The 12,722-nt window shown below is 41.8% G+C and overlaps 1 protein-coding gene across 1 annotated transcript; it reads right to left on the reverse strand.

Annotated features, from left to right (window-relative positions):
* Nucleotides 1-1,897: 1,897 nt before the first annotated feature.
* hapln2 (hyaluronan and proteoglycan link protein 2) lies at nucleotides 1,898-9,872 on the reverse strand. Its single transcript, XM_032511422.1, has 6 exons — nucleotides 9,651-9,872; nucleotides 9,194-9,298; nucleotides 5,844-6,200; nucleotides 3,401-3,517; nucleotides 3,125-3,307; nucleotides 1,898-2,634 (listed from the first exon to the last, which is right to left on the reverse strand). The coding sequence occupies exons 1-6, from the start codon at nucleotides 9,682-9,684 to the stop codon at nucleotides 2,357-2,359; spliced, it is 1,074 nt and encodes a 357-aa protein (XP_032367313.1). The 5' UTR covers nucleotides 9,685-9,872; the 3' UTR covers nucleotides 1,898-2,356.
* Nucleotides 9,873-12,722: the final 2,850 nt, after the last annotated feature.

Genomic DNA, 12,722 nt, shown 5'->3' on the forward strand with positions numbered 1-12,722 from the left:
GAAATGATCATCCATGACTTCATTTTTTTAACCCTTGCGTTGTCTTCCCGAACAAAGTTCCCAACTTTGTGTTTTTCTGGGTGGAAATTTCAACAATTTGTTGTTCTTTTTCTACATGTTTTTGTCAAATTTAATCATTTTTTTTGTAACTTTTTTGACTCTTTTTTAATTACGTTTTAGTCACTTTTTTTTAAAACAATTTCTTTGTCGCTTTTTCCAACGTTTTTGATGTTTTTTTGTCACGTTTTCCCAATTTCTTTATTTTTTCAGCATTTAAAAAAATGTTTTTGTTGATTTTCTTTCCTGCATTTTTGTAGTTTTTCAACATTTGTCACTTTTTTTTCAACACTCTTTTGTCATAGTTCTGATAAAGAGAGTTTTTGTTAACGGGTCAAATTTAACCAAAGGACAACAGGAGGGTTAAACGCAAACTAAGTTCTTACTCAAACCAACTAAAACCTCCACATTTTAAAGCTGCAGGCTCCACGGGAGTTGTCATTTGTTGTCATTTGGGTTCCAGGTACGGTTGGGTTGACATGTTTATCTCCTCTGACTCTGTTTCTGAATTCTGGTTCAAAGCAGGCATGGCGCCAGGATTCCAGTTTTGTTTAATCTAATACAAATGACTAATATACTGTTATATTATCAGTGTTAACATAAACGAGATTTCAATAGCTTGATGCTCTTAAAATATGTTGTAAAAAAACATTGTACAAACGATTCAACGAGCGCTCTCCTTGGTTCTGACCAAAGAAGAGCGCTTTGGCATCTCCATGATGCACCGTACCTGGCTGCGCTATAGTGCAAAGCTCTACAGACCTAAGACCTATAGACTGTAACAGTAGTCAGGCGTTTAATATTTCCCCAAAACATAGTTAAGTTCTGCGCGTATAACTTCACTTGGGCACAGAACTTGTTCAATGACGTCTGAACTTGTTCATTGACGTCTGAACTTGTTCAATGACGTCTGAACTTGTTCAATGACGTCTGAACTTGTTCAATGACGTCTGTTGACGCCGTGCCTGGTTCAAAGTCTTTGGCAACATATTAGAGAAGTACAGAAAGTCTATGTCGAGTGTCGGGATTGACCGACACTAGCTTTTCATGGTAAATTGCTTTGGGTGTTTCCCCCCTTTGGCCCTCACACTCTGCAGCTGACTAGCTAGCAGTGCTTACTGCACATGTGCGACTCCCAACAAAGATGGAAGAGAAGTGAGATTAGTGATGGCAGTCTGAAACTGAAGCTTTCATACGTGCTTCAAACCAACTACAATTCAATTTGAACCACTGCTCTGAAGGTTGCTTTGGTACGGAGAAATCACGTGACACGTAACGTCCGAATGAATTTTCTCTAAATGTGGAGAGGTTGTGAGCGAAATAAAGAAATAGGCTCAGTCCAAAAAGTGTGGGAAAAAAATAATATTCCTTCATAAATATCTTTGAGTGTTCCCTGTCCTACATACCCCCTGGCCATAGTTACACAAGCACACTCAACTTGTGCCATATTTCCCCAGCAACACCCAATAATACAATACACAAGTTCATCAATCTTTATTTTAAAAAATAAAGATATACCATTGTAAGTATATGTGTGTGTCACTAGTCTAAAAGCCTCCTGTCTACTATCTTGTCGGGATAATTTAGATGCAGCCTTGGCACTTCACCAGGCGAGGTCGCCATTTTCAAAACAATTCCTCAAAGTGGTTCAGTGCTTCACCTGTGCTTCATTTGCCCATCACTAGGTGAGATGTCTCACTCTGTTGGTGAAGCAGAGAAAAGAAAGAGAAGAGAATACAGGATCTGCTGCAATGTACAACAACAATATGGTGTTTTCTGAAAATTAAACCATGTAAACCTATTCAGAATATGAGCACTTTAAAATATTGTCAATCAACACTCTGATTTGTGGATATATCTTTATTGAATAAATTAAAGCACATGTAATTAATTTCCAGATAATGTGGGTGTTTCCAACATAACCAACAGTGTTATTTACAGTTCAGAGTTTTAGCTCTTCGTATAAGTTGGCAGGAAGCAAGACAAATGACAAGCATCCTGGAAGAAAAGTCACATAAGCCACATCCATGGCTGTCAAACCTGTATTTGGTCTCCAAAAATGTTTGTGTTTGCAAGGTTCTGAATCCACTAAGTTAGATGTAAATCGGGCCTTTTGTTTAAGAATTAACTTTCATTTTTAAATATAAACTTAGAATTCTACAGTCATTGTGTAGCTTCAGATGTGAATTTTATTGCTCATCAGTTGGCAGATCAAGCTGTGTATGTTGTGCAGAAAGTTCTGGGCTTCTGGTTTTCTTGCTTAGACTCACACCTGTAAGTGCATTTGTTTTTTTTGGGGCTACCTATAGCAATAGGCGCCGTACAGATGCATCATCTTGTTGGGGAATCCAAATGAGCGCACCCCTGGTTCTGGGATGCCCCCACAGTGCTCCCTGGGGTTGATGATGGGAAACCGTACGCTGCCGTCCTTTAGCCAACCGCCGTCACACTGGTCGTAATTTTGGAATCGCCAGGCGGAGTAAAGTTGGCCGACCAACGCCACCTCAGCTCCCTGACGTCGGCATGCGTGTCCTGCCTGCTCGAAGGAGAAAGAGCCCGCTACGTAGGAGACAGAGCCTGTGAGAGGAGAAAAGATTTATGAGAACTTTAGATTTCGGCTACTTATCATGTAGCGCGTACTCACACATGGCCAGGTTCCTTTACAGCGTGCACAGGCACAAATTGACCCCCCTCCCCTGCTGGTCTGCACTCACAATGCAATAAAACATTAAAGGAGTATTCCTGTGGATTTCAACACGTAGCTCTGTTGTTTGGAAATGTGGAGGTCTGTCAGTAGTCAGAACAATTAAACCAATCGGTGCTGCCTGCACCGAGTTATCCTCCTGCTAGAGTTAGCACCCAACAGGCTTCAACAGGGCAAGTTTTAAACGTGTTTTTAGCCTATTAACACAATTGAATGTCATTAAAAGTGCCTACCCATGTGCAGTGATTTGTTCTAAAGGAACGCAGTGACTCTGACTGCAGTAGATGTGTTGTTGCAGCCTGTTTCTAAAGAGAAGGACCCCTGAACTAGGCTAAATGTTGGGCCGAGCCACTGAATAATTACCAGATGTCTGCGAGGTGAAGCAGAAAGCATCGAACCGATCGTTGGTCTTATCCTTCGGCCCATAACTGCGAATCCCGGGGAGAAGCTCCCCTCCACAGGCGGGTCGCGGATGAATAATGGGGTAGTGAACGGTCCCATCACGGAGCCAACCGGCATTGCACCAGTCCAGACCCTCCGTCCACGCTGCGGGAGGAGACATGCTGATTTAGGAGAGCTGATATACCTGCAGACCACATATCATTGATTTGAAATAGACACTTTGCACAGTATTTGTACCTCTGAACAGCTGGTCGTATGAGGCTAATGTGGCGTCTTGCTCAGCACAAACCTCCTTAGCCTCGTGGAAAGTGAATTTGTAGCGGCCATTTTTACTCTGATACGGAAACACCACTCCTGGAGGTAGAAGCCATTCGTCAGTTTTTACATAACACATCACATACTGACGCTTGTTCAGGACCCCTTGGCGTCGTTTTTCATGTAGGTTAGAGCTGCTCGATTATGGAAGAAAATCATAACAACAATTACTTTGGTTAATCACGATTGTTTAACACACTTACTCATTGACTTTTGGAAAGATGTTGCATTTTTCAGACTTGAAATGAAAAAAACGTAACAAATCAACAGTGAAAACACCTTGAAGTTGAAATTTTAACTTGTTACTTTTCCGTTGAACTTTTTGTATTCCCCTTAAAATAAATAATGTAAACAATACACTTAAATGTTGGCTGAGTGAGTTTAGCCTTTGGGAGGGGCGAAAGTGCACATTTTATAAAGATCACATGACAAAATAATAGTTTACTTGCAGAACGTTCTGAGCAAAATAATAGTTTTTCTTGATTCTCTTTCATTGATAGGAGCCAAAGTCTATCAAAATTTGATCAATTGCACAGATCCAACACAGGTAAAACCACTTAGGTTTAAGAAAAGATTGTGGATTAGGGGTTAAAAGATGTACTTGACACACTTTACACAAAGCCAGGTCTCCTGGGTAAAAGGTCCTGTATTGTTTGACCCATGCACCACCCTAACCTGTCTCTCTATGTAGATTCTTCTAAAAGTCTTTAATACCAGTCGTGGTCATCGGTTTTTAATCCAAGGAGAGCAGGGACCCCCTACTACACAGAGTATTGTTGTGGGTTCGGATGTTGTTTTGTATGTGGTCCTTGTATTTGGTATTTTGTTCTTTGTTTTCTGTTCCTTCTTCTCTGTTTTGTTGGTTCCGTCTTGTCTCCTTGTTCTTGTCTTTCCCTAGTTTCCTCCCTGGTTTTGTGTTGTTGTTGTTCTTGTCTTGTGTTTCCCTTGAGTACCTGTGTGTTCTGTTTCCTGTTTTACTGTGATAGTCTGGGTCTCAGTCTCGTCCTGTCTAGTTTTAATACCTGCCTTGTGTTTCCCGCTTCTGTGATTGTCGTCCCCGCCCTGATGTGATTCACCTGATGTATCTGTTGCTTGTTAGCTCGTTACCTCCTGTGTTTAACCTCTGTGTTCCCTTTGTCTCTTGTAAAATCCTTTTGTGCGTTGCTGTCTGCGTTACTGTCGGAGTGAGCTGCGTTTGCACCTTTTTCAGTGGCCTGTATTCCCCTGTGAGTTTTTTTACTTCTCTTGGGTAAACAGTTTGTTAAAGCCTTTGTGTTGCAAGTCTTTTAGTTTCCCTTCTATATGTGTTATTTGGCAAGCTAATGGGTGCTGTGCTCTTTTAGTTGTGTTTGGAAATTTCCCATCTAGCTCTTTTTGTGTTTGGTACTTTAATATTGTGTTCTTTTTAATGTTAAACATATGTTGAAGGAAGTACTCAGATTCTTTACTTACTTAAAAATGCTGTTGCTAGGAAGGGTCCTGCATTGAAAATGATACTGAAGTAAAAGTCTAAGTAACCTCAGAGAAAAGGAACTTTAAAGTATTAAAAGCAGAAGTACTCAATGCAGAAAATCAGTTCTGTCAATCAGCTAAGTGTTTAATGGTCTAATCATTTCAGCTGTGTACCTGATGTACCATATATTGTTGGGTAGTTTGATTCATAATGAAACTGTATTTTATAAACCACATGTGTTTTGTGTGCAAAAATCTTAATTTGTAAAGTAACTAACTAAAGCTGTCGGATCAATGCATTGGAGTAAAAAGAACAATATTTCTTGATTAAGAGCAACAACGGTTGCGAGTAGTATGAAAGACCAAAAATTCGTGCACGGTCAATCAACACAGGACTTTCACCCAGGAGACCGGAATCGTGTCCCGCATGTCAAGATTCCTAAACCCAACCGTCCCGTTATTTGTTTCCTAAATCCAATCCAGTCTTCTTTTCCTAAACACCACCCCATTGTTGTCCCGCCCACCTACGACCTTTTCTTTAACTGTGTATTACTCAGAATTATTCCCTGGGCCCATCACAGACTTTTTGGCGATTCCGTGAAACTGCCACAGATTTTGGGTTAAGGGGTTGTGTTAATTTCACGGAATTCTTTGCGTAGGGTAACGGACATCAGGCCGTATAGAAGGACATAAGGCGGAATTAAGAGGCGGCAATCCTTGAAGTGAAACGTCATGGACATAGACTACATATCCAGCCACTCTCTCCTGCCCTGCAGTAATGGTAGATGCTAAATCAGATACCCTAGACATGTCTTGTGGCTTGTGGCCAGTGACTTACCCTGGTAATCTTACCCTAACCCTGACCAATCCCCACTTTTCATGCCCAAACCTAACTATGTCGACATTAAATTACCTTCAATCCTCAAAGTAATAGCAACCCTCTCATCCTCAATGCCGTTGATAAGCTCGCAGCGGTACGTGCCGCCATCTTCCAGCTCCAGGCGGCTGAGCTGCAGGGAGGCGTCCATGCTGTGAGCCTTCCGAAGAGAAGCCCGTGGTCCAAGATGGCCGTATTGCTTGAAGGCATGCGCATTTGATATCATGATAATGTTCTCGTGACCTACGTGTGCTGACTCCAGCTTGGTCCATTTCACTTTGTAATGGCTGGGTTTGGTTCTCAAGATACACGGCAAGGTGGCGTTTTCTCCCCTTCGGGCAACCACCTCGGGGTAAACTGGCGGCTCCAGGAGGTACTTCAGCTTCTTGGGTGCTGCGGGTGAAAGAGGAGCCATAAGGTGTCAATGCCACTCGATAACATTGTCAATTTACGGCATGTAGTTAACCCTCATGTTGTCTTCCTGTCATCCATGCGACTTGTAGTTGGGTCAAATTTGACCCCAGGACAACAGGAGGGTTAACTATTGGGCCTTTTCTGAACATGCTGATGCAAGACAATGCAAAGTAATTATTATAAGGATAAATCTAATCAAGTATGTCGAAAAGAATGTATGTATCCATAAGTATATTTACATGTCACTTATTCGAGAATTCTTATACACTTGGGCTACCTTCACACTGTTTTAATGCTTAACCCTGGGGGCCCTGAGGCCATTTTTACAGTTTAATTTCCGTCTGGATTTATTTTATAAAAAAGCTTGTAAAACATCAACCCTGTTGTCTACAGTCAAGATATGAACATCATTTTTTTTAGGACAAACTGGGTTATTAGAATATTTGGGTTGCAGTGAGGTCACTTGCATGTTAAAAATGGTTGTAGGGCCTTAAAGATAAATAAATAAATAAATAAATAAATAAATAAATGAATCTTCCAGATATGTATTGATATCACAGAAATATAAGTAAAACCTAAGCCATTTTCCATTCTAAAACACTTCTCATATGTCTTGGGAGTCACACTGTGAAGAAATAATCATAACTTATACAGTTGACAAAATACATGCATTTCTTTCCAAAAAAGTCAAGACGTTTTGCTCTCATGACATTTACTTATGCCAATAATAACATAATGTCATAATTATTGATATTACACCCACAGCAATGTTATACAAGCAAATACGTGTCTAAATAGTGCATTATTTGGCCTTCCATAGAGTATATAGGCATTTTTGTCCCCTCTGGCCTTCCATACAAGAGGGGTGCCTTTATCTCCCATATATGGGCATGTACTTCCTGAAAAATGGACAGGACAGACAGAGAGAGAGACGAGGAGCGAGCCAGCGGCAGAAATGAGCCTAAACGCGATGAATTATGGACATAAAGTGGATCAATCTTGGATATAACAGTATGGATTTAAAGCCCAAAGAGGCTGAAGTTCCAGGCTGGATAGAAAATCCCCTGTAGAAGCTAGAAAGACAGGGAAAAGACCAAAAAAACGTCAGGATTTAAACAAAACCAAAAGTGAGTAAATCGCTTGTATGGTTCAAAAGTTATTAAACTATGAATCAGAGGTACTTTTTTACTCGTGGGCAAGTGTCTCGGGCTCAGAGGGTTAAAGACAGGGTTGGTCATGTTAAAAAGCTGACAAGATTTGAAAGTAGCATCTCATCGAGGCTCCGTCTAACGCCTTGCTCCTTTTTTAGAGCCCATAAGATATTTATTGCTATCAGGGTGTAAAGACCATTTCAAATATGTAAAACAGTATATATATATCAACCTTGCCTTTTTAATTGGTATTTATTGCCCAGATCCAATTGTATTGTTTGGCTGTAACAATATCAGCTTCCAGTTTTAACTGGTCACATCCTCAATGTTGATCTGGAGTGATGTTAAAGTTGGATTCAGATTGGATGTGACAGAGACGGTTTAGAACTGGGACGCCCCAACTCAGTCACTTGTGTTTCTTGACTGCAACACCACTACAGGCAACGCATTCTCATGAATGGGTTCGTATGATATCGTTCGAAAAGTTATGCACACTTAAAAGTAAGCTCTAACACTAAAAGGAGACCGCCGGCTGATCACGTGACATTGGCTTCAGAGCTGCATGCTACAGAGCGGCAGTTGCTAGCTGTTTAGCCGCTACAGAGATCTGCAACACCAGCTATGGTGCTCTGTCAGCTCAGCGGTAGTTGGTGGTTCAGTAACCAGAGAATAGGTGAGTGTGAGCTGGGTAAAGAGCACAGCAAGCTGCCGGTCATTTTGGCGGAGAATACATTTAAGTTTAGGCAAAAAAAAGAGATTGTATGTGGCGACGAGAGTTAAGTTAAGGCACCAAAACGACTAGTTAAGTTTAGGAAAAAGATTGTGGTTTGTATTAAAACAATCCCAAGGAACATGCGTTTCCTGGGTGAAAGTCTTATGTTTCCCCGAGAAGCATACTCCGTTCTGCGGCTTGAAAGCCTTGTGTGTTAATGTCCACCCATCACAGGACCAACTAGCGGCAGGTCCTGAGTGTGTTGATTCCAGGGAGAATGTAACCAAAGTAAATATTAGAGCCATTTCTTTTACAAGCCCCATAAATTCCCAGATCATTCTGCCACTAACATTTTTAAGACGGACTCATCAAGAGAAAATTAACCTAGTTTGAAACCTGTTTCTGTCTCAGGAACTAACTCCGCGAGATTTGGCAACATGGCGAAGCTAACGTTCGTGCAGTGTTAATATCTAATGTTAGCAAAAGAAAATATGAAAACGCGGTCTTTAGTCATAGAGAATCTTTGGATGTGACTGTTCAGACTGAGGTTGCACTGCAAAATATTATGGTCTTGTCTTGTATATGTTCAGGCCACTGGCCCCAGTTCCCAAGTGCACACTGGCCCCAGTTCCCGAGTGCCCACTGGCCCCAGTTCCCGAGTGCCCACTGGCCCCAGTTCCCGAGGGCTCTCTCTCCCCAGTTCCCCAGTGCCCTCGGTCCCTAGTTTCCCAGTGCCTCCGGTCCCCAGTGGCCCAGTGGCCCAGTGCCCCCGGTCCCCAGTGCCCTCGGTCCCTAGTTCCCCACTGCCCTAGATCCCTAGTTCCCCGGTGCCCTTGGTCCCCTAGTTCCCTAGTGTCCTCGATCCCCAGTGCCCCTCCACTCTTACTTCTTCATACCTCCACACACCTGACCCATCGATGCATGTAGCGTGCAGTTGTGTGGAGAGTCAGTGTCAGAAAAAAAGCAAATTGTCAAACAGGAGAAGATTTGGGAGAAGAGTGTTTCAGGGGCTGTTAGATGATCAGACCAGCTCTTCATTTCCCATCGTTAATTCATTCATTAGCTGCAGACAAGAAGGAAAACCTCAGTGATCCCATTCATTACTGTACCTGCCCTGTCGGGGGTGTATATAGCTGAGGACCAGGTGAAGCAGCTTGATGTTAAGAGAAGAATCACAGCACAGTTCATTATGAAGGGAGTCACTCCTCCAGCTCCTGCAGTTCAGAAGAAAACAGAGCTGAGTTCTTACTAAGATTTAGTCTTTGCACAAAATAGGGCTGCAACTAACAATTATTTGTATGGTCATATAATCGATTAGTTGTTTTGTCTCAAAATATGTCATATGGTCAAAAATCAGTGTACAACTAATTGATTTTTCAATTCATCTCAATCCCAGTTTGTCTTTTTTCTCCCATACTAACAGACAGCATTTATTTTAAATGTGACAACCCTAAATTGTACACATGTATGTGTTCGTTTAAGTTGCTTTTTACTGCAGATTTCATGTCAGCCTGCCGTCTAAGTCTGAAATCAGCAGTTGTAAAGGAAGAAAAGTATAGTTTCAACCTGTGAAGTTGAAAAGATGCAGATGTTGGCTCATCCTCCTCCGTTGTGCAACATGACGACGATGTCTTCAAAGAACTCCTGGATAATTCCTGACTTTGGAAAGTAGAAGCAACTATTCATCCCTCTTGGCTCCTCTGTTGGAGCCCTGAATGTTCAGCTGCCATACCCAGTTCATCTCTTTCTCACCCCCCCCTGCCTCTCCCCTCACTTGGGTCATATGGTCCAGTCTGTTATCAACAGTGTGTAAATAGGATTGTTGTCCTCTCTTCTCCAGCTGTTGACAATCATTTGAAAGTCTGATGCTGATTCTGTCTTTTTTCTCTGATTGCTTGAAACAAAATGAAACAAGGGTAATTTAAAGTTTTAAGGACTTTTCAAGGAGTTTTGTGATCTTTAGTAAAAATAGACCTGACCCTCCCTTTGCCAGCAATAGATCTTTCTATGACCAAAAATGATTGGGGTGGCGGGGGGGCTTGACCCTCCCCATGCCTTCTGTTCTAGTTTGTGTTGGGCAAAGATGTACAGATGTACTGTTATTATACAACCATGTACCACATACACGACTCACTAACATTGTTGTGGAAACACAATAAGCATGGAAGCTAAATACACACTTCCTGCATAACTTCAAATATTAAGTTACTCCTCTAGTAAACTAGTATTCACATGAAAGAAAACATTAAGACCATTCAACAAAGCACACTGGGTAATGACTGAACCAAAAGATTGTCATTACCTAATGTGAGCCGAGTGCAGATGTGAGTCAGCTATCCATGGTTGTTTGATTGGTAACTTGTCGCAAAGTGACGCATGCGCAACTCACATCTTCACTCGACTCACATTGGGGAGTGACAAAGATCAACACGTGACCTGGTTGCTATGGACCAGTTGCTAGGCTTTCTCGATCATATGTAAGCATAGGTAAAGCTGGCAAAGCTGAACCCCATCCCGCATGCCTTTAAAAAAAAATAGTAGGCTACTCAAAAAATGCTTGTATTTCAGAACCTTGGGAAATGGACGGCCGCCGATACAAACACACCAATTAACTCGATAGTAAAGCTTTCATCTCAGGACAGCCCCACTTCTTACAAATACAGATAGGACTGGTGATGACAAGTTGAACTGACATTTAACAGTGATCAGCTCACACGCTCCACTTAGCACCAACTGTAATGTTTCATTTTAAAATTAATTAATTAATGCATCCTACGGGCAATCTGGCACACATGGATGCTCAGTATTTTCCGTGGGTGCTCGAGCGCAATCAAAATCAATAAAAAATGTATTTATATAGCACTTTACAGCAACCAGCAGGTATCCAAAGTGTTTCACATCAGAAACCAAGAGTAAAAGCACATTTCATCCAATAGAAAAAGTAAACCGTAAAATCAGAAAAAGTTACAAAGAAACAAAAGAATGAGGTTGACACACCACTGCAACGTATTAAAAGCCAGACTCAACAGATATGTTTTGAGTTTGGACCTAAAACGAGTGACATCTGTATTAGTGGAAAATCAGGGCTCGGGGCAGCAACTGTAAAAGCCTGATTCCCCCCCCCACCTCTCCCCCACCATTTATATCTGGACCTTGGGACTTCTAAAACTCGCTGATTTGAAGACCGCAATGACCGGTTGTGCTCCCGCAAAGTTAAACTTTCAGACAACGTGGCAGATTTCAAGGCAAAGTGAAACAGTGACATTATATCATTCTACATCATTATATTCCATCTCCATGTCAGTGACCATACTTTGGCAACTGGTGGCGCAGTTGACTATAGGGTTGCATTCTCAAAGAAAGAAACTCCAAAGTCGTTTTTGTTGGGTCAGACCCAGCGATGGGGGTGGGGTCGAGGGAGGGCTACATGGAAAAGTATGCACCAGACAAGTCACTGTGAAATGTGTCTGTTTTCAAAACAATAAATACCGATCGGTCCCTTAGTAGTTTCTACACTGTTGTTAACATGGTACATTCCATTTTTGTTGTTGAACAAAGCCTCTCCCATCTCTTTCAATTGGTGTCGTAAATTGTTGCACTGTGTTTTCCCTCCTAAAGATGTGCGAACCTGCCATGACCAATCCTCCTGAGCAAAGCCCTTCCCATCTGGTTCAATTGGTTTCATAAATTTGTGTAATAAATTGTTAATTGTTTTTCCCTCTTGGAAATTTATTTATCTGCCTGAACCCACCATGCACCAATCCTCCTTTCCTCTGGAGCATCTTTATTATCTTTGGATTTACTCTCACGTCATCAAAGGAAATGGAGAAATTGTTTGGAAATATAAATCATTAAGTCTCTAGAACATTGTGAACTGAACTTTGCATCGTGTCACTTTAATCAGAGTTTTGAGCCAAAAGCAATCTCCGGGTTTTTAGCTCCAGTAGAAGAACTAATCTCTAACACACCCAAACTGCAGAGCTCATCAAGATTCTTGTTTACTGGGCTTAAACAGAAGGCGGGGAAATAATGCTGACAATGGACACACACCTTAAGCTACTAATGTTACCATGGCAACTACCAGCAACAGGCAAAGTATGCATGCTGCCTCCTGTTTAAGCCCATTAGACGAAAATGTTGAGATGTGCTTCTGGCAGGAAATGAGATTTAAAGGTCCCTTGACATGATGCCCTTTGAATGCTTTTATACAGACCTTAGTGGTCCCTAATACTGTATCTGAAGTCTCTTTATATAGACCTTAGTGGTCCCCTAAAACTGTATCTGAAGTCTCTTTTATATAGACCTTAGTGGTCCCCTAATACTGTATCTGAAGTCTCTTTTATATAGACCTTAGTGGTCCCCTAATACTGTATCTGAAGTCTCTTTTATATAGACCTTAGTGGCCCCCTAATACTGTAATACTGGGGATGGCAAGGTGGAGGCTGGGGGTGTGGCCTTGACCAACTGCCACTTTGCTCGTTTGAAAGCCATGATGTCTCTCTCTCATGGGCAGGCCAAATTCTCTGGGCGGGCAAAGCAGAGAAAGGGGAGGTAACCTTTCCCCTTATGACCTCATAAGGGGCGAGATTCCAGATCGGCCCAACTGAGCTTTAATTTTCTCAAAGGCAGAGCAGGATA

This window comes from Etheostoma spectabile, unplaced genomic scaffold (assembly GCF_008692095.1).
Source record: "Etheostoma spectabile isolate EspeVRDwgs_2016 unplaced genomic scaffold, UIUC_Espe_1.0 scaffold363, whole genome shotgun sequence".
NCBI classification, from domain to species: domain Eukaryota; kingdom Metazoa; phylum Chordata; class Actinopteri; order Perciformes; family Percidae; genus Etheostoma; species Etheostoma spectabile.

What these genes read in the sequence shown, in the direction of transcription:
- hapln2 (XM_032511422.1), bottom strand. Translation starts at nt 9,684, where the DNA reads ATGAGCCAACATCTGCATCTTTTCAACTTCACAG. An exon ending in TATTACTTTGAGGATTGAAG is followed by an intron (nt 3,518 to 5,843) that starts GTAATTTAATGT and finishes TTCTACCTCCAG; the next exon opens with GAGTGGTGTTTCCGTATCAG. An exon ending in ATACGACCAGCTGTTCAGAG is followed by an intron (nt 3,308 to 3,400) that starts GTACAAATACTG and finishes CTCCTCCCGCAG; the next exon opens with CGTGGACGGAGGGTCTGGAC.